General features: G+C 31.0%; 1 protein-coding gene across 7 annotated transcripts in view; it reads right to left on the bottom strand.

Annotated features, from left to right (window-relative positions):
- Nucleotides 1–26399, bottom strand: part of LOC127706313 (tetratricopeptide repeat protein 17-like) — a 65253-nt gene that overhangs the window by 16416 nt on the left and 22438 nt on the right. For 3 of the 7 annotated variants that reach the window (XR_007984413.1, XR_007984414.1, XM_052210827.1), the window contains exons 11-21: nucleotides 25979–26077; nucleotides 25041–25171; nucleotides 23749–23944; nucleotides 22947–23024; nucleotides 21904–22128; nucleotides 20876–21142; nucleotides 14354–14495; nucleotides 12503–12568; nucleotides 11431–11528; nucleotides 10519–10620; nucleotides 6893–7066 (exon numbers count right to left, since the gene is read on the bottom strand). Coding sequence is in view for 5 of the 7 variants with exons in the window: in XM_052210827.1 (XP_052066787.1) it covers nucleotides 6893–7066; nucleotides 10519–10620; nucleotides 11431–11528; nucleotides 12503–12568; nucleotides 14354–14495; nucleotides 20876–21142; nucleotides 21904–22128; nucleotides 22947–23024; nucleotides 23749–23944; nucleotides 25041–25171; nucleotides 25979–26077 (1578 nt within the window). In the remaining 2 variants the exon portion in view is untranslated. Of the gene's footprint in view, nucleotides 1–6892; nucleotides 7067–9440; nucleotides 9489–10518; nucleotides 10621–11430; nucleotides 11529–12502; nucleotides 12569–14353; nucleotides 14496–20875; nucleotides 21143–21903; nucleotides 22129–22946; nucleotides 23025–23748; nucleotides 23945–25040; nucleotides 25172–25978; nucleotides 26078–26399 lie in introns of all 7 variants that reach the window. The other 4 variants (XM_052210828.1, XM_052210829.1, XM_052210830.1 and 1 more) reach the window with 4 other exon arrangements.

Genomic DNA, 26399 nt, shown 5'->3' with positions numbered 1-26399 from the left:
TTATTCCAATGTCAGCATAAACATTAAAACATTTTAAAACAAAACAAAACAAATACAGTTCAAACATTGCCTCAAAATGTCTGAATACATGTAGACATTGTATTTTGCAGCAAGTATCTATGGTACACTGTTGATAATTTACCATAAATAAGCCTCATGTGTGAGTAAAATTTAACCAGAACTTAAAGAATTTTCACTTAATAGGTATAAGTGGCATGTTAGACAGAAAAGCTTCAAATACCAGTTTTGAAGTCTTTGATTTGACTAAACCTCCAATCATACTTGAGACCTCCTGCACTACAGGTGAGCAAGACCTTAGACTTCCTGCACTCCAGGTGAGCAAGACCTTAGACTTCCTGCACTTCAGGTGAGCAAGACCTTAGACCGCCTGCACTCAAGGTGAGCAAGACCTTAGACTTCCTGCCCTTCACTAATCAGGTGAGCAAATTACAATTAACCCACTGAGTAAGTATCCTATCGACAGTATTATATCCATCGTTCATCCAAGCTATAATTATGGGTGCCATTAGTGGTTGCTTTTATAAAACTCTCAGAACTGAGATAAAAAAAAATAATGTTCACCATATGTGGGTCAAATTGTCTTGTTTATAAAATGGTAATTTATGGTACTGTGGATTTTAGCTGGTTAGTTATATGAAAATGAGAAACTTAACTTTCTTGAGCAGAGGAATATCGCACAACAGATGATATATCTATATATATGTATATGTATTAAAGAGGCATTTTTTTTTGTACAAGTTTATTATTATCTCACAAAGAGTTGGTGTCCTTCTCATGCTTAGGTTAAATAACAAATGATAAAAAATAATTCTGTATTGATAGATTCATATATATTCATAAATCTTACAAGATAAAAAAAAACTTTACTGATCAAGCTCCTTAGTGTTATACCCCTATCCTACATGCAATAATTTTTTTAATTTTTGCTTTCGATTTTTGTTAAACATAGGTTTCCCCCCATTTGCAAAACTACTCAGTGTCTTATAGCATGCTCTCCTTGAGTGCCAGATGTCACAACTTTGATCCCTGGTAGTGTCAAACCAATAACTAATAAAATAGGTATTGACTGTAAGGCATGTAGTCATATGTCCGACTGAGAATTGTCATATCTAAAATCCAGCTCAGAATGTAAATCTATTATGAATATGCATTTCAATGGGCTGTAACCACAATATTTCTTTCAGACATGATTTTCTCAAAACTATATATCTGCAATCAAAAAACTCAAAACTGGAAATTGCAAATAATTTGATCATGTTGAATGAAGATAATCATAAATGTTAAATTCAAAGTGGTTGAAAATCTTTAAGATAAAAGGTTTTACTATAAGTACTAAATATACTGTAAAACATTACAATTGATCCATATAATTGAGGTCAAGGTCAGATGAACCTGCCAGATGGACATGTACATGTACCCTGTACAATCATTCCATTCACCAAACATAGTTGTCCTATTGCTTAAAGTATCTGAGAAACAAATACAACCAGAAAAATCAACACCGAATGAACAATCATAAACCATGCAATGACGTCAAGGTCATACAACTGCTGCAACAACATGTTTCTCTTACAATCATTCCATACACTAAATATAATTGACCTATTAATCAAAACAAGTAAAAAAATGCATGTAACAAAATAAACTTTTATTTTAAAGTTTTTTAGCAGTAGCTAAATAAATTCATCATAGATACCAGGATGAAAATTTTGTGCCCCAGACGCAGGTTTCGTTTACATAAACCATGTGGTCAAGGACAATGGAACATATGATAGAGAAAAACTTCAAAACTTTAGACATCTAGATATACATCTTAAGATGTCCAATTAGCATCCCTATGTCTCACATTCTGCCAAGACAAGCCAAAAATCAAGAATATCAAATCCTTCCAAAATGGCTGCCTCCTTTTTTTTCAAAATGGAGATAAACAAAAATAAAACATGTAATAGAAAAATATTTACTGATCAATATCTGTTTACAAAATCAAGGAAGAACAAAATTAGTAACATGGCACATGAGTTCAAAGGTCATGACCTTTCAAAAATCACATGAATTAAACTAGTAAAAGAGTGCAATTGGCAAATGCTGATCTTTCATCAGATGAGAACTGCAAAGATATATTTCTACTTCTTGTATTAACAATACAGTGGATTAGTATATTTTTATGGGTTGATTGGTTTTCGCTAAAATAAATATAAATCTTTAATTTTTTTGTCATTTATATAACATTCACCATTAACTATATTTTGTCATTTGTATAACATTCACCAATATAGATATGCACCCACAATTTTTGGAATTTACTGTATTACATCATAGCTTTAACTTGAAAATCTTAAGTCTCTGTGATGTAAAAGGTCATGACCTTCTCTGAAATCACATGGTACAAATAATTCAATTACATTGTAATTATGAATCTTCTTCTGAAAATATAAATAATACATCTTTCTCATAAACACATGTTTTAATCTGACCAACAGTTTCAACTTGCAAGAAGACACTAACAGTTGTATCTGAACACAGTACATATATCACATTTCTAGGAATATATTTAACATTGAGTGAAATATAACTAACTTCAGAACCAATTAATTGAGTCATGATTGTGAGATTATTATTTCTTTTTTTCAAGTGACTATTTGATTACTGGCCTTAAACTATTATGTGAATACAGCTTGTAACTGATTTTTACATACAGATTAGAAAATTATGGAAACCTGATTTAGGCATATTGATATGTGATTTATTATACTGTGCTAAATAAATGGAATTATTTGATCAACAGATCCTTCCTGTGTCCCATGAAGGACAAAATTTAAGGGTAACATTATCCAAAATTCTAAATTAGGGGTATCTTCATTTTGTTTTATCCTAATCATATAAAATGAAAAATAACACTTCATCAATTGTATGCATCCAAAGCGCTTTTCTGGATTTGACTTCATCAGGAATGCTTGAGGCCAAATATTTGAAAGCCAAGGATGTATAAATACATAAATAACATGAAGAGCTATATGATTATCTTTATTTATTAAATATATTTTTTCCATGATTGTCTGCTTTATTAAGAAATGGTAGTTTGGTGTCTATTAAAGAAGTTCTCAATAGAATCTACTTAATTTATGTCTGAACAGCATTGGCTAAAACTCTTGAATAGCAAATCTACCAAAAGTTATCTCAAAGGGACCTTTAGGGGCTGGGTGGAAAAAAAGTGTAAAAATGTGTTCTTATATGAGAGAACATACAGATAAACAGCTACATGATCTGCACCCAAACATTGTTGGCCTGGTATAAGTAAAATAGCAAGAATTGTTTTTAACAGAACTTTAAAGATAGTGGTTTTAGTTCACTAAGAATGTTAGAATCATTGCCAATACACAGATACAACTAGGTGACATTGGTATTTCACTTTCAAAACTTTCCCTCATATTTGATGTAAATAAATGGAGAAGTTGTCCATCGGACACAGATGATGCCATCACGTGCATATAAACATTATAAAGGGCCATAACTAGAGAACTGTAAAAGTGACGCCACCCAAATTCAAACTTGATCTGTGTTTTATGGTAATTAGCATTTTGTATAAGTTTCATAATATTTGGTTGAGACAAACTAAAATTAGAGAATGGACACAAAAAATGCAGCAATTATTCCATTTATAAAGATAACTCTAGAAGGGTTAAAGTGACACCACCCAAATTTGAACTTGATCTGTATTTTGTGGTGATAAGCAATAATTTATAAGCAGACGGATGTATAGACAGACATAGGTAAAACTTAACGACCCCTTTGCCGCTGCAGGCACATAAATTTTTTTTTTTTTTAAATGTAACTAACAAACATCAATGAAAGCAGACTTTTCACAAAGTTAAACCTCATATTTGTTAAATTAATCACTTAAATTTATTTAAGAAAACTCGGTTAATATAAACTTTGACACCTTACTGTGAAATACAAAAAAATAATTTGTGATAAATTCTTGTGTATCTTGTACACTTTAAAAATTCTCAAACAAATTAAATCTAAAGAGGACTCTGCTTCGATTGTTAAAATCAATTATGAAAATCTGGCGGGAAAAAAATAAAATGCAAATAATTTCTGTCAAAACATATAACATTGATAGCAGACTAAATAATGACCTTTGAGTATTTATTCTTGTAACTGGAGTATAGTTAAATATAACCTATATCAAATAACCCATTCTATTTATAAACTGTGAATCAATGGTGGATTCATTATTATTCTTGGGATATGGATTTTGTGGGTTTTAGTGAAACAAAAATAAAAGTGTTCAACAAAGTTGAAAATTTCCTATGCAGAATTTGTCAGAACCCCAAAATCAAATATCCACATTTTTTTTCTCAATCCACAAAAATAGTTTCCATGAATAAAAATAATCCACAGTAAGGAAATTTTAAAGGTAAAAATATATGTACCATACCATCTCACTGTAATAACATTAACGATACCAATTTTACTGCACCAGATTGTATTTCGGCTAAAAATGTCTCTTCAGTGATATTCCTTGCCAAAATATTAGAAAATCCAAACTTTATTTAAAAAAATTGAAGAGCTAATTAAACCAAAAAGGACAAAAAGTATAGCCAAAGCCAAGCAAGGAATCAAGAGCTTTGCATGAGGGATATATTTCTTAATTTCAAATAATTTCAAAATTTTGTTACAGCAAATTTTTATAACACAATATCCATATTTTCATGTCAGTAACGAAGTACTGGCTACTGAGCTGGTGGTACCCTCTGGGACTAACTGAGAATTTTTTCTGAATTTCATATTCTTGTTGTAAGACTTTTTGGTGAAAATGGTAGTACATAAATTGTTCCCTCTCATTATTTTATGTAAAACAGCATAATTTAAAGTACTTTATGGCGAAGTACCAAAACAAATCTCAGTTTTGATTTTCCAAAATCCATGTTGAAAAACAAAGTAAAAGGGAAGTAACTCTTATAAAGTTTGAAATAAAAATAAGAGGAGACAGTTATTGTTCCTATATTAAGACATTGTTCTCAGAAAAATATAGTGACATTTATTAAAATCATTAATTCAGAGTAAAAATTAGTAAAGTTAATATAGTCATTTTGAAATTCTTCTTTATTGGTCCTGTACTAAAAATACATATAAAATCAATTTACAAAACTGAGATTAAGAAGTCTGAGAATTTTTAGAGAAATTTAGAAACTGAAGTGATGAATGACACATCCAGAAAATTTAATAGAACTTATTGAGAATGAATGGCATAAAACATCATACAAGCATGTGACATATCCCATAATTCATAGCCAAATATGGCACCTAGTTGAAAAACAAAGACAATAAAAAAGTAATAATAATAAAAATAAATCTAAAACAATCTCACATTACAACAGTAGGTCATACCTGTCAATCAAAAAGATGAAACGTTTCAGTTCAAAGGTTAAACTTTTCTTTAAAGATTTGCCACTTTTTGGTTTTGTATTTCTTGACTATTGTTTACCTTTTTGAACTTAATAGTTTCCTTTTCAAATTTGTTTTCCTTTAAAATCATATATTTAAAATTGCAGGCTAATGTGGTTTAAATTGACAGCCAAAAAGAACTGTAAGTATTTGCATTTATATCAGTTCTAGCCTGCATAAGAATTCAAAGACAACCTAGGCCAAAATCAATTGGGAAAAAACACTCCTATTTGTTCAATAAATTGAATATAACATTTCATTTTTCAAAACTCTGGCATATGTTTACTGTGCTTCCATACCATTGCTATTCATTGTTTATTGACCTCTCATTAAATATTAGTCTTATCAAAAATCTTTCTGTATCTATTCAATTGAACAAACAAATCTTCATTAATTTAGTAGCTTCAATTTCATTTTGCAATTAAAATGTTGAGGTGACTTATATTATTTAATTGTTATGTATCCTATTTATAAAATGCACAAATATCAGCAAAATTGTTCCAATTATCAGTCTTTTCTTATACACAAACAACTGGTTCCTCTTGGTTTTTCAATGCCAGAAAGAACAGTATTTTTTATATCTTTTGCCATCGAATAACCATTTTCTGATCATAAGATTTCATAAAATTTTATAAATTCATCAGATTCCAGGTTTATAGATAACAAGAATGTGTCCATAGTACACGGATGCCCCACTCGCACTATCATTTTCTATGTTCAGTGGACCGTGAAATTGGGGTCAAAACTCTAATTTGGCACTAAAATTAGAAAGATCATATCATAGAGAACATGTGTACTAAGTTTCAAGTTGATTGGACTTCAACTTCATCAAAAAATACCTTGACCAAAGACTTTAACCTGAAGCAGGACAGACGGACGAACGGAGGCACAGACCGAAAAACATAATGCCCCTCTACTATTGTAGATGGGGCATAAAAACAGAATTGTTTAAAAAAGTAATTTGCTATCGATAGCAATCTGCAACTTGTATTGACAGGTATGGTGAAATTATAGATAATACATCAAAATTACCAACCCCTGTCCTATTGTTGAGGCCGCTATGAAAAAAAATGAATTAAACTCATTAAATAATTAGTTTAAATTGCTGATTGATTTTATTTCCAATTCTGCCATCTTTAATTTTGAAAATACAGAATTGTTAAACCTACACAACATATTTTCAATTTTGTTCATGTTTTATAAGACAAATTTATACATCTGTAATTGGACCTTTGGACCTTGCTCAATGAACCATTGAACTTGAAGAGAAAATTGTGATCTTGAAATAAAGGGTAATATAAAATAAAAGGAATACTTTCTTAAAAATAAATAAATGTGCTAACGTCTAAAATCTATATATATCCTCCCTCCATCAGGACTACATACCAAACCATTAAGTATTCTAATTTTAGATACTTACATAAGTTTTGAATTCAGGTTTATCACATCCAGGAGTTTTTGTTCCGTCATTAAAAATGACACAAACATCAAAATCAACATTGACCTCGTCCTTGGACTGCATGAAGATGAACTTCTGATGTAGAACTCCATCAACGAATTCCAACTTGATGTGTGGTCTTTGGTTTCCTTGCTGCTAGAGGTAACAATGAATAAAATAAAGAATGAATGATAAATTAATACAACATTACACCCCAAAACTTGAAAGCTTTGTCCTCAAAATTAGAAGCATAAGTAGTATTTGTTTGATTTATACTATGCACCATAAAACAGAAAACTAAATTAAGCTGCAGTAATTGTATGCAGTGTTAATTATTTGCTTTTAAAAAAGCTGATAATATTACCTTTGTTTCAATTAACAAAAGCTATGTGATGGCTACAAATGATTTGTATTTGTAATGTTCCATCAAGATCTGAATACTAATTTTGTAAGTTTGACAGTGCCAAAACACTTTCTTATTGCCTAGAATTATCAAATATATGCATGCATTCCTTATATTGACAGTAAACATGAATTCATAATTTAAAGCCTATTTAAATACAATGTGATTGTTTCAAATCCAATAACATATAAAATGCATCATCAGGATCAGAACATGTTAACATGGTATGATTATAAATCCTGCTTTGTATTTATAAATAAATCAATCAAACTGGACAGGGAGGTTGATGCCAGTTGGTCAAGTTAAATGCAGTGTCTTGTTTTTTTTTATGTTTTTTGTTTTTTTAAATTCCTTCATTTTTTCTACGTATTATACTTTGTGTTCTGATATTTATTATATTATTAATAAACTGACTTTCAATAATAAAATAAAAGTAAACAAAAATAAATACTGTTATTGCGAACCAAATGAAACTTTTCCACAGAGTCATCTCCTATTGGTCAATCTATCTAAACTTTTGTCAGTTCTATTGTCCAATTGCATAAATACAATGGCTATTGTTCTCTGTTTAGTTTATTCACTGTGACCTTTAAATTTCTTCTAAGAGAAATACATCACTCATTGATTAATTTACCTGAGTAAAAAAATTATCTTCTAAAGGAAGAAAATACATGTTTTAACTCACAAAACTACATGTGATGTTGTATTTATTCAATATCAATAATAGATTTTCAATAATAGATTTTTTTTTTACTCAGGTAAATTAATCAATGAGTGATGGATTTCTCTTAGAAGAAATTTAAAGGTCCCAGTGAATAAACTAAACCGACAACAATAGCTACTGTATTTATTCAATGGGAAAATAGAACTTACAAAAGTTCAATAGGAGATAACTCTGTGGAAGAGAACAATGAAAAAAAAAAAGAAACTCATGCAAAAAATTAAACAACTGTAATATTTCTTGTTTATAGAACCAATCACCCATTGAAATAAAACTTTCCATTAGTTTCATCTGAAGGTAGTACAGCAGTAAAAATCAAAACTGAGATTTGTTTTGGTACTCCCATAAAGTACTTTAAATTATGTCGTTTTACAAAAAATATAATAATAAATACAAGTCCTTTGATTTTTTTTTTATGAACAACAGGTTGAGTAAAATTCTCATATTTTTTCAATTTTAATAATCATGATTAATTAACAGCAATATGATGTGACGAAAAAGAAAAATATATAATAGAATAAAATATGAGAAGAAAGCTTTTAATACGTACTATAAAAAAAAGAAAATAACAAAAAAAGGATAACTATACTTGTTTTCTTGTAACACAAGACTAAAAACATTATATATGTCTGTTTCCTGCCTCCTAAATCCATCTCACACATTAATGGCGTCCCTAAATCTTTTTATAGCCTTTTTCAACAAAATTATTATAGAAATTGCATTTTGTGTCATTAGAAAAGACTATGAATCCTATTTCTGCTAATTTAAATTATTTTGTCAAATTTGTAATTTAATTGACCACACTCAAGTGAAAGAGGTGTCACAGCAGTGGAAATTGCAAAAGTTCCATTTTGCATGCATGAATTACCAGAAAAGAAGTGAAAATAGGAATCGATTTTGGGAAAAAAGGGAAATTTCTAGATTGTGTCAAAAAGAAAAAAGAATTTAATAAGTTGACATTTTTGTACCTGAAAAGTTTATCTGTACATTAAAAGTTGATCTGTATTTGTAAAAAAAAAAAAAAGTAACTTTACCACAAAGTTCAAATGATATAACTGTCTCAACATTTACTTATGTTAGTCAAAATTTATACAAATCATTTGTCCTCTAAGATTGAGAAACACTCCATACTACCTTCAACTAAAAACTAACTAAAAGCAAGAGTCATACTAGAAAATACATTGTGTATTTCCTGTAAACATGTAAACATACAGGGATCTCTCTGTGAACTCATAGCATGATGCTTATCAGAAATAACTTTCTGTTACACAATTAAGAAAAATTTGGTTTACCCCGATGCCATAAATTAGAACAGCAAGTTTCTTTTTTAATACCTCTATACCAGTATGCTGTTTGAAAAATTTCAGAAGACATGCAAATATAATGTTAAAAAAAAGAAAAATTACATTACGCCATATATTCTGTTTGAGGAAATCTTTTATATTGAATTTTTTCTGAAAACAACAGTATTTCACTTAGTTGATGCTGACTAATCAACACTATCATAACCGTCTACAGTAATTTTCAATTTAATTTTTGGCATTTAAGAAGCCGGCACCTGAAAGTCCGGCAGGAGGATTTATGCTGGCTACTGGCTCATGTGGCTTTAATACTCTAAAAGCAATGCATGTCACATGTATACGTTCCGAGATACAATCATTAAAAAATTTGTGAAACAGATATCGACTTATGGCGACTAATTGATTTGATATTTGGAACCCATATAAGTTTTGCATCATTTAAACACATATGACAACTATACATATTTATATTTAAACTAAAAGCTATAACTGAACAAAATAAGTCAATAGTGATCTATAGAAAACATGTGTTTTTTGTATTCCGTACAATGCAAACTGTACCTAAAACAAATATCTGTCAATATGTTCAGTCTGATCTCTAGCAAAAAAATGAATATAAGATTGGAAAAAAAGCCTTAACCTAAAAGAAATTTGTTTCTTATAATTTCTGAAATTAAATATCACCCGTAAAATTATTGGACCAGGACCAATTTCTTTCACAAAGTAAATAATCTACCCTTTTTTATGCATTACTGCTTGACCAAATTCTGTCAATTCTTCATAGTACTTGCCCATGATGGGCAGCTCATTCAAATCATGCCTTAAATTCCGAAAAAATTCGAAAAAAAAAGTTGAAAACAGTAGCTAAACTCATTTTACAAGGTGTTCCACTCCAAAGGGTGATTGAGCACTGGGAATCATTTAAAGTATTGACCACTTTCTCCCCTCTCCTGCTATGAACAGGTTGAAAATCAAAGTGCAATTGAGCGACAGTGTAAGATGTATAAACAATCTTTGGCGAAACATGGCCAGGAGGACCAGGCGACCTACTTCTATAAAGAAACAGATGAATATACATGTATAAACTGTATAAACAGATATATATAGATATAGTGAAAATGATCCATATGTGACGAACAAAAGTAAAAAGAAAAACAACAACAGAACAACAACAGTTTATTACCATGCACTGTGATGTGTGCAGCGAGACCGGGCGAATGAAAAGTTTGGGAGGAGTAACTATGTGTGCTACCAAACCAGTATGGGTCTTCATTGGAATTAAACACTGAAATAATTTTTGTTAGAATAGTCACACACATATTATCATGATTCTAAGATAAAAATTTAGTTGGAAATGTTATATATAAAACAGATATTAGCATGATTCATATATGTAATTGTTTGTTAGAATTGGCATACACATATTAGCAAGATTCTTATTTAGGTAATTTTGTTAGAATTGTTACTCAAATATTTAAGCATGAAGCCATATATAATGCTAAAATATTCATACTTGTATTCCAATAAATGCAATGTAAAGATTATTTTTGTTATAACTGTCAAACAATTCTTTCATAATTTAAAAATTATTCTGGAATAATTTCAATACATATTTTAGCATAAATGATGAATGATTTCTGTGAGGAGAGTAACACATAGTTTAGCATTACCTAGAATAGTTTTGTAAAAGTTTCTCCAATGATTATTAATTTATATTCTTGTTTCAAAATTCATTGGCCGAAACGTCTTAAAAAATGGTTTATTTACTACAATAATATTAATTCATAAACAAACATGAATAAAGAAATGAAATTATTCTAAAATCTTATTGAATAAAAAAGAATTTAGTGATAAAGTCAGCATATACAAAGTATATGAAAAGATAACTCTTAAAATGAAGTACTGTACATGTTTAGTTTTTCTTCCACTTATAAATGTGACACTGTGCTTAGTGAAGTATGAAGATTATAATTAATGGAAAATTTGAAGAAATTATAAATCAGTGTTCATACAAAATTACTGTCAGATAACGAACATTTAACTTCATACAAAAATATCAAAAGCTGTCATAGGTCACAAAGTTCAAGGTTATTACCTGGACTCTCAACTGACTACATTCCTCTCCTTCACAAAGACCTTGCTTCATATAGTGATCACTGACTTCATCAAGTTTACTGCTGAAATCTGCTGAAACTGAAAGATAAAAATTTAGTGAAAGGATTTCTGGGGGTTCAAATTTGCTTTGAATAATGAAAGGTCCAGGACCATTTGAAATTTTCAGTGAGAGGTCCTCCATAAGAAATTCAATGGTTCTGCAGGTTCTGTATAAAGCATCAGCATAGAGAATGGTAGGTCCTTGACTTTTGTAATTTAAAAATGAAAAGGACCTCGGACCCACACTAATTTAAACCCCTGACTTCGGTTAAACAAAGATATTCATCTGTACATATTTACTTATGCCAATATTTACCAACTCTGTCTCACAATAATTTAGCAGAGGATATAATGCTTATAATAAATCATGGTCAAATGTTTGGTAAAATATAAGTTTGGTCAGTCCAAATTTCTTTATTGTAAATCAGAATTAGTGCAAAAAAGTACTGGCTTTTTTGTACACAATATTATGCATTCAATAATTTTTCTGGTATTTCCATTCAATGAGCAATAGCTTCAAACATTGGTTGTACAGGTACAAATTTCTTTATTGCTATGTAAAATGTGATTTAGTGCAAAAAATTACTAACATATTTTACGCACTTTTGCATTCAATAGTTTTTCCATGCAATGAACTGGAATTGCTGTTAAGCATCACAATCGTTTGAAACACTCAATTTTTCTTCCTGACGCATAGAAGGCCTATATACATGTAAAGCCAGGTTTGGCATAAAGCTTTGGAATTTTAATGCTCTTCAACTTTGTAATTGATTTGGCCTTCCAACTATTTGGACTTGAGCATCACTAATGAAACTTAAGTTGTCAAAACGTGTGTCGCCTTGATTACTGTAAATTCAGATATTATTGCGTGCATTTAGTATTGCAATTGTTGAAGAATTAACAAAAATGCCAGTTTAATTATTGCGATTATACAAGTAACAGGTAGGCAGTTTAGTTGAGTCCACTGAATAAATAGAAAAAAAAACATTAAGAAGCAGACAACTAATACATACAGACAGGCTCTTCTGAATTAGGGTATGGTTGATTTGGTCCTTTCTGTGAACATTGGGTATCTGAAACTAATGAAAATAAGCATTCTTAAATACAAAACTCATAAAGTGCATGAGTAATTATTATTTTAAGTGATCCAAGCCTTGGTAATGTAAGCTGCCAACTCACATACTTTTTGTGAATAATGCATGCTTTTTCGACTGTTTACACACACATTTTAGTTTTACACTGCAGGTCTTTAATGTTCTTACATGCAATCTTGCATGTTCCAAAGATTGTATGTTCCAAAGATTGCATGTTCCAAAGATTGTATGTTCCAAAGATTGTATGTTCCAAAGATTGCATGTTCCAAAGATTGTATGTTCCAAAGATTGCATGTTCCAAAGATTGTATGTTCCAAAGATTGCATGTTCCAAAGATTGTATGTTCCAAAGATTGTATGTTCCAAAGATTGTATGTTCCAAAGATTGTATGTTCCAAAGATTGCATGTTCCAAAGATTGTATGTTCCAAAGATTGCATGTTCCTGTTTATTGTTATGATGGATGTTTTCAGTTTTGAGTAGTATCTAAATACTTAAGATTTTTTTCTATCCATCTTTAATCATACAAATACAATGTTTTCATGATATGCCTCACAAAATTATTTGGGAAAATGTGATTTGAAGTGTTCTTCTTCTGGACCAGAAGTTGTGACAAAGCAAAAGCTTCTTCAAATGGGTCCAGTGCCAATTTGAAGTGTTTCCTTTTTGCATATCATAACTCTTTGGAATCAGAGTTTTAAGTGTATAAACATTAGTGATAGTTTTGCACCATATTTAATTCACATATTATGATATATCACCAAAAGTGATAATAATAGACATTTAAAAATCAAAATTACTTAAATCTTTTACTTGTTCATAATCATTAAAAACACTTTTTCATCCTTTCTGCAAATGATCCCCTCAACGAGAAGACTGCAACTTTTTTACAGAACATTATTTACCCTTATTATTTGCCATCCTGAAATATACCTGTAAACATATTTTTCATCAGGCTGTTATCCTAATTTCTCATTACTAAATGATTTCCTTGATAGAGGGTTGCTGCTCACAAGGAAGATATTAAACCAAGAGTTTTAAGTGGTGAAGTTGAAATTGTCTCTTCGTAAATTATACAGACACCATCACAAGTTGGTTGACCGTTATGGAATATCCGTTTCACAGATGGCAATGGATATGTTCCAATAATTGTAAATACAATCCAAAATGTGACTTACTAAATTAGACTTATCACCAGGTTTGTACTAACATGAGCAACATGCATATGAGGGGTGCCACATGTGGAGCAGGATCTTCTTAGCCTTCTGGAGCCCTTGAGATCACCCCCAGTTTTTGGTAGAGGTTTGTGTTGCTCAGTCTTTGGTTTTCTATGTTGCGTTTTGTGTACTGATGTTTGTCTTTTTCTTTTGAAGCCATGGAGTTGTCAGGTTATTTTTTACTTTGAATTTAAATGTCCCTTTAGTATCCTTGGCCTCTCTTTGGCAAATATGATCCAGGCATGTCTGTATACCAAACTTGTTAAATTTTACATGTGTATTACTTTCCTATTGTTGCAAACAATAATTTGGCCTCTAGATGTCTTTTGATATGTGCTATTGGGTGATCCATACTAAATGTTCCCTGTACAGCTGTCCAGTTTGATTGGTTGATCAATGGTTACGTCTCCTGTACAGCTGTCCAGTTTGATTGGTAGATGAATGGTTATGTCCCCTTTACAGCTGTCCAGTTTGATTGGTTGATCAATGGTTATATCCCCTGTACAACTGTCTAGTTTGATCGATGTAACTGTACAAGTTTGTGTACACACTTACCTGACGGTTGATCAATGGTTATGTCTCCTGTACAGCTGTCTAGTTTGATCGGTGTAACTGTACAAGTTTGTGTACAATGGCCATTACAGTCAGACTTGCTACGGCTGCGAGTTTCAATAACACATTTTTCTTCACCATTCTCCTGAAAAAATCAAAAAACAATTTTTTCTATTTCTATAAGGAGATAGATAGGTTAACTATTTATAGACCAGGTAACAATAAGATTGATTAAATCATTAAGGTTTCTGCACCATACTTATTACCGACTTCAACGTGCATAACACATTATTATGGGAAACCTTCACCAGGTATATACACTCAATGCCAAAAAAGTTTGGTACTTTGAAAGCAAGATCAGGTATCAAATTCTAGATTTCCTTAGGAAAAAAAGCCCAGGGGAAAAGCTATTTGTAACTAGGGACATCCATTCCATCTGAAAAGATAAATACATGATATATTATAAGCTGATCCCAAAATAAGCAAGCACTCTATACTTCTAAATTAAATTCATTCATTGAGCATATAAAGAATGAAGAAATATTTTTTTTTATTATCTAATTTTGCAGACAATATTTTGATAGTTATATGCTACTGATTTAAACTTTAGATTCTCTGTAGACCTAGAATTAGTATCTATACTATTTTGGTCTCTGTTGGATAGTAGTCTCATTGGCAATCATACCACATCTTCTTATTTTTATATAAGGGACAAAAATATGTAATAAAACATGGAATCTGAACTAACAATCAAATTTGAGTCGTCTTTAAATTTTTTTCAAAATACTTCAGATTTGAGTTTTTAAACAACCATAGAAAGGGATAAAAGATGTAATTACACCTTATGTAAGAATCCTGGGTTTTGATTGGTTGATAGCCAGAGTATTTTTCACCAATTTACTTTTATCAAATGAATATCTTTCATTTTTAAACAGCGCTGGGGTATATACAAAAAGGATATGCCTTTTTTACCCTCTCTGCTGTGGTATTTGCCAAAAAATACTTTATCCGACTGGAAGCTTGTAATGTCATGATCATCAATGCGTTTTATGTCATGATCATCAATGCGTTTTATGTCACGATCATCAATGCGTTTTGTACGTTAACATTCAGTGTAATTAAACAGATATAGCATGTTCTTGAGGGGTATTTGTGAAAAAATACCAGTCTTGAGAATGAATTTCCCTCGCCTTACGGCTCGCGAAATTTAACATTCTCTCAACTGGTATTTTTCGCAAATACCCCTCCTTAACATGATATATCTGTTCAAAATAAAACTACAAGCAGTTTAAAAACACAACTAAAATTTTAATCTGGTTAAAGAGTGTAGTGTGCCACACATAAATTAGATTGCTGGACAGTTTTTTGTTAGATTTCTTTGCTTGATATAATGTAATAATTTGTTGCTATTACCCTGCAGTTGTGCTTTCAGTGCACAGGTGTAGCATGAATGACATCTAGCAAAACAATTCCAACTAAACCTGTGCTAGGCGCTGTCTTAAAATTGAAATGAGACAAGAGTTTTTGCTCCATGCTGAAGGCCTCATTGTAGCTTTGAGATCAAGAATAGCAAAAAAGAGCTGTTTTTTTTTTTTTTTTTGCTTTTGTTTCGCTCATGATAAGTAAAAACGCCTAAAATCACCTTCCGTAGAAGCAAAATACCTTGCTCATCCTTATTGTTGGAACAAGTTGCTAAAAAAGTACAAAATGTTAAATTTATACTCCTTGTATCTCAAAAAATATCTTTTTTTTTTTAAAATGTAAACATCAGCAAATCTATGTTTTAAAGCCAAAATATAAGAAAAAAATACCAAAAAGCCATGTCTCTCCCACTAAAGCACTTATCAAAAAGTCATGTCATGAATTTTGATCTGAGTTACTCCCCCTTCCACTTTGGAGTAGTACTGGTTTTCTGTTGTGTGGAAGTTCATCAAAAAGAAAATGTATTCATCACACAACAGCTCTGGTAAATTTGTTCATATCCAGCAGTCTAGGATAGAAATTGGCACAGTGTGGGTACCAAATTCATATGGTCCCCTGCCCTGTGTTCACCACTGGGTGTGGGATATGGACATCTCATTTATTTTCTTTCATCATAATACTTGCACATTAAAATACTTTGGAAAAACAAATAAAACTCAATATTCAATATTTGCAAAAAAATGAGGTCAAATTAGTGTGGTTAGTGTTTTTTCCCTATGGTAGACTGCTGGAAATGATAAAAATCCACCGAAGCTGTACTTAATACCATAAAATACATTTTTTTCGGCATTAAGTTTGATAACAAATTCAGGGAACAACAAAATCTAATCATTGGCTTTTTATTTCAGGAAACCAGTGACACTTCCAATAAAGGGGAATAATTCATATCTACTGTAAATTCTGAAATTATTGTGTGCATTTATTATTTCAATTTTTGAAGAATGAACAAAAATGCGAGTTTGGTCATTGAGATTTTAGGAAAAGCTACGTACTGATATATGTATTTGATATCAGAATGTGAGATTTTATTATTGCGATACTCAAGGCGTCCCATTATTTGCATTAATAAAAATCTCAATAACTTCTGAATTAACAGTACTTAAAATTTAAGTCAATTTGAGATGCAGACAATGACTTATCAAAATGTACATATATGCTTGGATATTTGCGTTGTAAATTTTACCTTAACCTTTTGGGGTTTTGTACATTCATTTTGCATCTTACATGTTGGATTTTTAGTCTGAAAAGCAAACACATGAACTGTCAATTCTGTCCAGATTCATGAGGGTCCAGATGGCAGGTCCTTCATTTCAGACCATTTTTTCTCTCTTCTTTTTTTACATTCTCTATTCTTTATATTTCAGCAGCCCATTATTTTCTACACTTTAATTTTCTCCCCCTTTATTTTGCACCTTTTGTCCATTATTCTATATTCTGTAAACCCCCTCCTGACCCTCATTCATGTAGGGGCAATAACAACTGCTATTATGAATTCAATGGAAATCATATAAATTTTCTTGGGAATTTCATGTAAATTTATCTTATTCATGAAATTCAAGAAACTTAATTGCAAAGTAAATCCAAAATGATTTTCGCATAAACTTTAAAATTAAATTCAGCTGAAATTTATCATAAACTGATTTCTACAGTCAACTTTAAATCTCATATATACACCACAAGAAATGATGTAATATTTTTTTTAAAACTTTGTGTGAAAATTTAAAAAAACTCAATATTAATGGAATCATCTGAAATTAAAATTAGCAAACTATGCCTACATTGCTATAAACATCCACTTCATTTGATCTTTGGTAGATAGTTGTCTCATTGGCAATCATACCATATCTCTTTGTTTTCATACTGTATTTGAAAAAAAATATGCTTGACTGATGTGAGTCTTTAAATTCAATTCAGTACAATAATATTGAATATCTATAATTCTAAATAGGTTGACTTAGCTTTCCATTTACACTACATCTAAAAATACCTTTGGAGATTTGTATAAAGACCTCAATTATTAGTTTTTACTTTCAACTACTCATTCTCAAAGTAAGATTGTGCAATCAAGCTGGCTTGATTGTCATATAATGACTCACATGAAATGTAGACTTTTATTTTAAAGTTTTTTCTTCATTGATCTACATTGAATGGGTTCAAACCCTAATAAAACAGTCTAGTCACACCAAATAATCATGTGTCTGTCGTAAATCAAGAACATCGTCAGTTATATCTCAAAATACTTTGTCCCATGTGCCTGTCCTAATTCAGGAACATTGTCAGTTATATCTCAAAATACTTTGTCCAATGTGCCTGTCCTAATTCAGTAACATTGTCAGTTATATCTCAAAATACTTTGTCCCATGTGCCTGTCTTAATTCTGGAACATTGTCAGTTATATCTCAAAATACTTTGTCCCATGTGCCTGTCCTAATTCAGTAACATTGTCAGTTATATCTCAAAATACTTTGTCCCATGTGCCTGTCCTAATTCTAGAACATTGTCAGTTATATCTCAAAATACTTTGTCCCATGTGCCTGTCCTAATTCAGTAACATTGTCAGTTATATCTCAAAATACTTTGTCCCATGTGCCTGTCCTAATTCAGTAACATTGTCAGTTATATCTCAAAATACATTGTCCCATGTGCCTGTCCTAATTCAGTAACATTGTCAGTTATATCTCAAAATACTTTGTCCCATGTGCCTGTCCTAATTCTGGAACATTGTCAGTTATATCTCAAAATACTTTGTTCTCCAGAGATGTTAATGGTATCTTTTATAATCCCAATTATTTTTTACAACTTGACATACTATTTAGACTTTGTCTATTATCAATGACATTATAATGACCTCCAGAGGATATCTTTTGTTGTTGGTTTTCTGTTATGTTTTGTTGCCTGTCTCATTGATTTATAACCTTCATCTCTTTTTGGCCAGTGGTCTAAGTAGTTCAACTACTGTATCTCTAGCCAGTCAACACTGAGGTTGTGAGTTCGAATACCGCACGGGGCAGGTGCACTCGATTCCAATCTTAATTGACTAGGATTGTTAGTTTTCCTACCGAGGGTCGTGGTTCTCTCCGGCTTCCTCCACCAATAAAAACTGACCGCCATGAAATAGCACAATAGTGTTCAAAGTGGCGTTAAACACCAATCAATAAAATCTTTTTATTAATTTCCCATCTATTAATACTTAACAAACAGGAAACCAGTTTAATCTTACTCTGAGAATGAGTTGTAAATAACAAAAGTTTGTGCTTTCTATGATCAGATAATCAATATTCAATGGTATTTTTTAAACACAGTGTAAAAGAAGCAACTTCTTGAGTACGGGAAAAGCTGATCCTCAAACTGATGCAAATTACTGTAACAAACTTACACTGTCAACGCCTGTAATCATCTAAGAAAAAATCAATCCTTATATTTACTAGCTAAATAATAATATCATTTTTCATAACAATTATTGAAATACATGACAAAAAAAATTTAAAAGGTGGAGTAAATTAAATGCAAAAACACTTCAAATATAGTTCTGTTTTTTCTTAAATAAATATAGAGTGAAAAATATCCAAGTCTTGAGAAGAAATTTCTTCCCAAATTGTATATTTTGCAAATACACCTCCTGAACATGAGGATTAATACCACCATTGATTTTCGCCTATAAGTCTTTGTTCAGTTGGTACTTTTCAAAAAATTGTGCAGAATTTATCTTTGTTTCAAATAAAGAAATACTTGGCATGAGTAAAGTTTTATCCTGTCCAGTACTACAAACAAAATTTCACATAACATTTCATTGCATATGAGATAATAACCATCACTGGAAGTTGACCAATCAAATTTTCACCCCTTTTGTTCCTGTGTACAAGCTTTAGTAGCCATGTAACCTCAGGTTTCCAAAATATTTTATAGAAACACCAAATAAAAAAAGAAAGGTACTTTGAAGCACCCAAGATATATGTTTATGACTCATAAATTTTTTCTGCAATGAAATGCAGGGTTAACTTCCTACAACTGTCAAATTCAAGGGAATATCTTTTTTTTACCCTTTTTCGTATGAAACCAGATGTCACGTACTATGATTTGGTGGTATTACACCATGATATTAACAATATATCTGTTCAAAACCTGATTTTTGAACTCCTTTGTATCATGGATGGAAGTTACTGAGGATTCATCATGGATATCTTATTATGTGGTTTTGCCAACTTATAGGACATATGTGTTTGTTACATATGTGTACTCTGAATAGTATGTTTTTCTTGATACATGTGTTTTCAGCTGACAAATAAAGGTTTATTTGTCAATGTAAGTTCTAGAATTTCCTCTAGAAGCATAAAGGGTTGTTTCTTTGGTATAACTTTTGGTTTTAATTTTGGTGATAATTTTGTAGTAATTTTGACTAATTTTTGTGTAATTTTGGTTGCAATTTTTGTGCCATTTTCCATTTGTTTTTTGGTGTTAGTTTTGATGTGAAATTTGGTGATATTTTGGTTTTAATTTGGTGCTATTTTGGTTTTAATTTGGTGATATTTTGGTTTTAGTTTGGTGTTATTTTGGTTTTAATTTGGTGTTATTTTGGTTTTAGTTAGGTGTTATTTTGATTTTAGTTTGGTGTTATTTTGGTTTTAATTTGGTGCTATTTTGGTTTTAATTTGGTGCTATTTTGGTTTTAGTTAGGTGTTATTTTAGTTTGGTGTTATTTTGGTTTTAGTTTGGTGCTATTTTGGTTTTAATTTGGTGCTATTTTGGTTTTAATTTGGTGTTATTTTGGTTTTAGTTTGGTGTTATTTTGGTTTTAATTTGGTGCTATTTTGGTTTTATTTTGGTTTAAGTTTGTTGTCAAGAACTTGAAATTCTACAAGGTTTTCAATAAGATATAAACAATTTAGTATAAGAAAAACTGACTAAAACGTGTAAAGTTCAATGAAATCCACTGAGCCTTAACAACAAGGATGGAAAAGTACCGATGGGTGGTGAACAAGGAACAGAACCAGAATTACAACACTTTTACATCATATCAACAAATTTCTGTACCAAGCCACTTACATTTTTACAGATAACTCGACTTTCTGTTTCCTGGTTTTTATTCTGAGCTCTTTGAGGACAGTTTGGCAGGTTGGGTTGTGACATCTCAGCAGGGGCAGCACTCTGGGCAGAATGATGATATTTCAGGTAACATTTGATAGCTCTGAGAGCATTGAAAGCCTCCTGGTGCTCAGGCTCTATATCAATTGTCTTCTCGTAATGTTTTACAGCACCTGTGTAGTTCTTTGTGACCCATAACAAATTTCCATACAAAAAGTGAGAATCCGGCTGAAATAAAGCAAGAATTGATTGATTAATGGACGATGATGGGCAATTTCAAGCAGCATATATAACATACATTTTTGCACTTTTGCGCCTGTCCCATTTTCAGTGAAAATGGACGTCACACTAAACTGGGAGCGGGATTTTCTAGCTGTGTTGAAGACCCATTGGTGGCCTTGGGCTGTTTTCTGCTCTTTGGTTGGGTTGTTGTCTCTTTGACACATTCCCTATTTCCATCCTCAATTTTATACCAACTCAGGAGGATAACATTTATATTCAAATAAGTATATTCTCCTTTATACTAGCTAGACTCTACTCAGAATCAACTTCACCGTAAGATTTTGTTAAAATATTGAAAAAATATTTACTCATATTTCAAAAGTATTATATATTATATTCAATTCTCATGATGAAAATAAACATTTCCACCACTTAAACTGCAGCATAAAGATTTGTTCATCTTCTTATCAACATTTTGCCAACTGGAAATATTACTATTTTCAGGTGAATAGATTCTTGAATACTTAAATTCATAAATTTTGCAATGTTCTTATTATTGCCAAAAATTGTGAATAGATAGGTTTTGCAAAAATAAAAACCCACATTTAAAATATTGATAGCATTATTTGTATGCAACATTTCCTAAAATCACAATAATTAAACTCTCATTTGCGACGATTGTCATTAATCCCAATAATAAATGCACACAATAATTTCTGAATTTACAGTATTACAAAGTAGAAGTTTTGGATAAATTGTATCATTACCTCCAGATCATTAATTGCCAAAGCATCTTTCATGATTTTAACACCATCTTCAAACTTTCCCCACATGTATAGAATGTTGGCCAGGTTGACAAGAGGCACATCTTTGTACTGTGGCTGTACAAAATACAATGAGCGTCTAAAACACTCTATTCCATGGTAGTTGTTACCTATAACACGCCAATACAATCCAGCAACATTGTAAAGGATCCATTCTGGTCCAATTTTCTGTCAAAGAAATCAATTAACATTTAAAAACTGAACTTGATAATCAATTCTAGATCAAATTAAAAAAAAAAGGAACTTCACTTCAGTTTTTAAAATTCTCTCATTGATTTATATCCACATCTCTTTTAACTGATTTTCCATAAAACATCTATTGATACTTAACAAACTTTAAAATTCAGTCAGAAAAAAAATTGCCTGTAAATGCAATAACAACTGTAACTTTGTTATGTATTTGAGAAGTTTTACTGTCAGATGACAGAATAACTTTTTAATCTAAAGAAATTTTTCATAACTGAAAATTTGTACCAGTGAGACTAAATACTGTGTGTAATATTACTGTCATTGATAATTTTTTAACTCTTCCAATTCATTATAGAATTTTGATAAAGCGGTACCGAGGCTAGGATTTTCTCAACTCCAGGTATATATTTTTATTTCATAATTTGCAAATGAACATTGTAAAAGATTATAATTGCTTCAAATAATCCTCAGACATTTTTACATGTCATGTGAAACAGAATGAGTGTCATTAGTGGAGCAGGTATTGCTTACTTTTCCTTGTCCTTGGTTAACCCAATGCCATAATTCAGGAAGGAGTTTCTCAAAATTTATTTTTCAAAGTAATGTTTTGGGGACTACTGCTCAGTCTTTTTTGACCTTTTTTTATTTTTACTGAGGTCCACAGCTGGGCTGTACTTTCAAATCAATATAATTATTCCTTCTCTCCCCCATTCATTTTAATGGACTAGCTTTGGCTATTTCACACTAAAATTTACTACATGTACGTACACAAACACTACATATTCTTTTAAACTTACCTCTTTCAATGCAGTCAGTAATCTCTGTCCAACTTCCTCTGCTGTTAAAATTCTGTCAGGAACATGGTTAATTAACCTCTGAAAAATTTGAAAGAAGATCTGTCATTATACATATTTATAAGATGGCCATTTTCTGACATGATCATATAGGACGATGTCTTTTTTTATTAACATTATTTGCAGAAAAGAACATGTTTCCCATGGCCATGAACTTATAAACTGTTGTGTTGTATAAATCAGTCTGAAAAAGGGCAGGGTAATTCTTTTTTTTCCCCATGGATCTAGTAAAGTCCTTTTTCTCCTGAGGAACACCCTGTATTGAACCTGTAATGCATTATTTTGACCTAGATACTGGCTTTTATTTAAAACTACATTTTATTACAAATTTTGTTTGATTCAGATGCTACAAATTTCAGCCACAACATTATTTTTGCAAATTTCATCAATGCCAGGATGTGATCAGTGTAAAAGGAAATATGTATTAACAAATAAATGTGGATCAGAAAATATGCTGGTTTTTGGTGGGGTTTATGTGGTTTTTTTATATTTTTGGCTGTAGTGTTGACTTTTTCTGTTGGACTTATAATCTATGATTGCCCCATTAGTATCTTCTTTCCCTTTATAACATATACACAAAGATGCAACTAGTTTGAAGTCTGTTTAATTTTCCCTCTTATCTTTTAATTAGTTTTCTAAGGATTATATTAGTTATATGATGGTATAAACAAATTTTTTTATTAGTCCTTTTCACTTAACATTCCAAAAATACAAGACCTTGTTAAAAAATCCAATAACTATGTACCTTTTTTTGGAACTTGTCAAACAATTTTAGTGGCATTTTAACTCTTTGTTCTCTGCTGACAGCTGGGATGTGATCATAAGTAGTGACTGATCCCTCAGGAATCTCCAATAAAGGCACACATACAGGTGGATACCATGGCAGTGGGTGCTCCTCCCCTGGAGGAATATTTTGTGCCTCAGATAAAAGTGCATTTACCCTATAAAAAATGAAGAATTACATATATTTCAGATTTTTTAAAAACTTTTAACTATGCATGTATCTACAAATAATAGCTTACCTACCACAAGCTTAAGAATTCACACACTTTTTGTTTTTTTGCCATTTAGGGAATTCATTGTTGATTGCAGGTCTTTGTTATAAAAATAAGCATACTTGGTATGATTGCCAATGAGACAACTACTTTATCCACCAGAGTCCAAATGATATGTATGCATGCGAGTCAGTCTAATTGATTCATCAAATTTCTAGATGATTTATAGCATATTGTACACCAACTTGTCTATTGTAGAACAGTGTATGTTGACCTACAGATGCCTTTTTTTTGTGTTTTTTGCTTGCTATCTCATAGACACATATCTCTGACACATAAATTGTGTAATGGCTTCAAGTTTTTTGGGTTTTTTTTTTTCATTTTTGAAAATTGATATAAACAGTTTCCATTTATCATGTTTATTTATTCTGGATGATAACTAAGAATCTATAATGGTTGTACTAGAATTCTTAACAAGAATGTGTCCATAGTACACGGATGCCCCACTTGCACTATCATTTTCTATGTTCAGTGGACCATGAAATTGGGTCAAAACTCTAATTTGGCATTAAAATTAGAAAGATCATATCATAGGGAACATGTGTACTAAGTTTCAAGTTGATTGGACTTCAACTTCATCAAAAACTACCTTGACCAAAAACTTTAACCTGAAGTGGGACAGACGGACAGACGGATGGATGGACGAACGGACAAACGGACGCACAGACCAAAAAACATAATGCCCCTAGGTGGGGCATAAAAACTGCAGATTCATTATTTTTTTTGAGGGACACTAATTTTCATGGATTAAGTAGGTAATGTTTAACCACATAAGTGTTTTATTGAAGAAAATTTTCCCATAGCCTTGTATGCAAATTACTTTTTAACAACAAAATTTTAAAAGTATACAAAAAATTATCAATATCCCTCAATCCACAAAAATGAATACAAATGGAAATAAACCTATCAATGGTACTTAAACATAAAACTTCTTTTCAGAATAGAGACAAGTATTACAAAGAATTCTTCCATTTATACATACTCAAATCCTTTATTTTCTGGTGATAAATATACAGTGCTAAGATTTCTTGGATCCGGGACTTTCTGTACATAAGTATCACATTCCTCTCTGGACGGCCATTCATTCTCAGCATCAGGATCACCAAACTGGAACTAAAAATCAAGGCAATTTTTATTTATTAATTAACAAATTTAGTAATGCTGACTATCCTTCTTCTCTGTCTTTTGTTTATTTTAACCATGTTGACAGCTTCAAAAGTATGATATTTTACAGGGTTTTAGCCAGATTATCAGTTTTTCTGTATTTTTAAGGTCTATTTCCTTCTGATAGACATCAGCCACACACTTCTACGAAAAGATGTAAATGGGTCAGAAAAACATCCTTAAAAAAAAAAAAAATTGGTGGTCCATGCATGTGGCCAATGTCATTTGAAGCAAAAACTTGAAATTTTTGTGAAAAGTTAGTCAAAAATATAATTTTCTTCTTAAGTGTACACAATTAGGACATGATCAGTGCTCTATGGGTTAGAACTTGTTAATTTTGTATTTGTCAGATATTTTTACATATTTTGTCATCAAATGTTAATTTTTATTATTGAAGTTAAATTTTACGGAATTATAGGACCAATATCCACCTTTTGTGAACCTACTCCTCTATTGCCTCCATCATTTTTTTCCATAGTGTATTACTTTTCATCAGGAATGTTCAAATCCCAAATTTTACTAATTTTCTGATGTTTTGAAACACGAATTATTTGTAGCAGGGTTATATCAACACAGATGTAGTATCAGTTTTTGTGCCATTAAATAATTTATAAACTGAAAATTGACCATAAAAAATATAATTTAAATCATGCCAGTGCAAAAACACCTGCTACTGTATGCAACTCCAAATTCAGATGTCAGTGCCTAGATCATTGCTTAGTTCTTATATATACAGTTCTTTAATACCGGTCATACCTTTGGTTTCTCGATCATTTTCTCCTTAGTGTAAAATGGTTCCCTGATAGGTTTAGAATAGTCTACTTTCTTTTTCTCTGATGCAGGTAAATCTGCTGTCTAAAAATAACGTAAATACATTTTGTAAGTACAAATAAATACACGAAAGGAACAATGCTGGCTGCTTTAAATACTAGTACTGTAAATTCAGAAAGTATTGCAATGTTTTTATTCTTGCAAAAATTGCGAGGGAATACCTTTCACAAAAAGAAAATTTGCATTTCAATACTTTTTATCATTATACATTTATCATTTTCCAAAATGGTAATAATCAAACGATCGTTTTTGTTCTTAGTTAAAACATCATAGTAATAAAGGCATGCAAATATCTGAATTTAAAGTATACAGTTCTGTGTTTCTTCTATAAATATGAATACAGAAA

This window comes from Mytilus californianus, unplaced genomic scaffold (assembly GCF_021869535.1).
Source record: "Mytilus californianus isolate M0D057914Y unplaced genomic scaffold, xbMytCali1.0.p SCAF_6, whole genome shotgun sequence".
In the NCBI taxonomy this organism is placed as follows: domain Eukaryota; kingdom Metazoa; phylum Mollusca; class Bivalvia; order Mytilida; family Mytilidae; genus Mytilus; species Mytilus californianus.
Note: the sequence above shows the minus strand (reverse complement) of the source record. Positions and strands in the feature narration are given on the sequence as shown.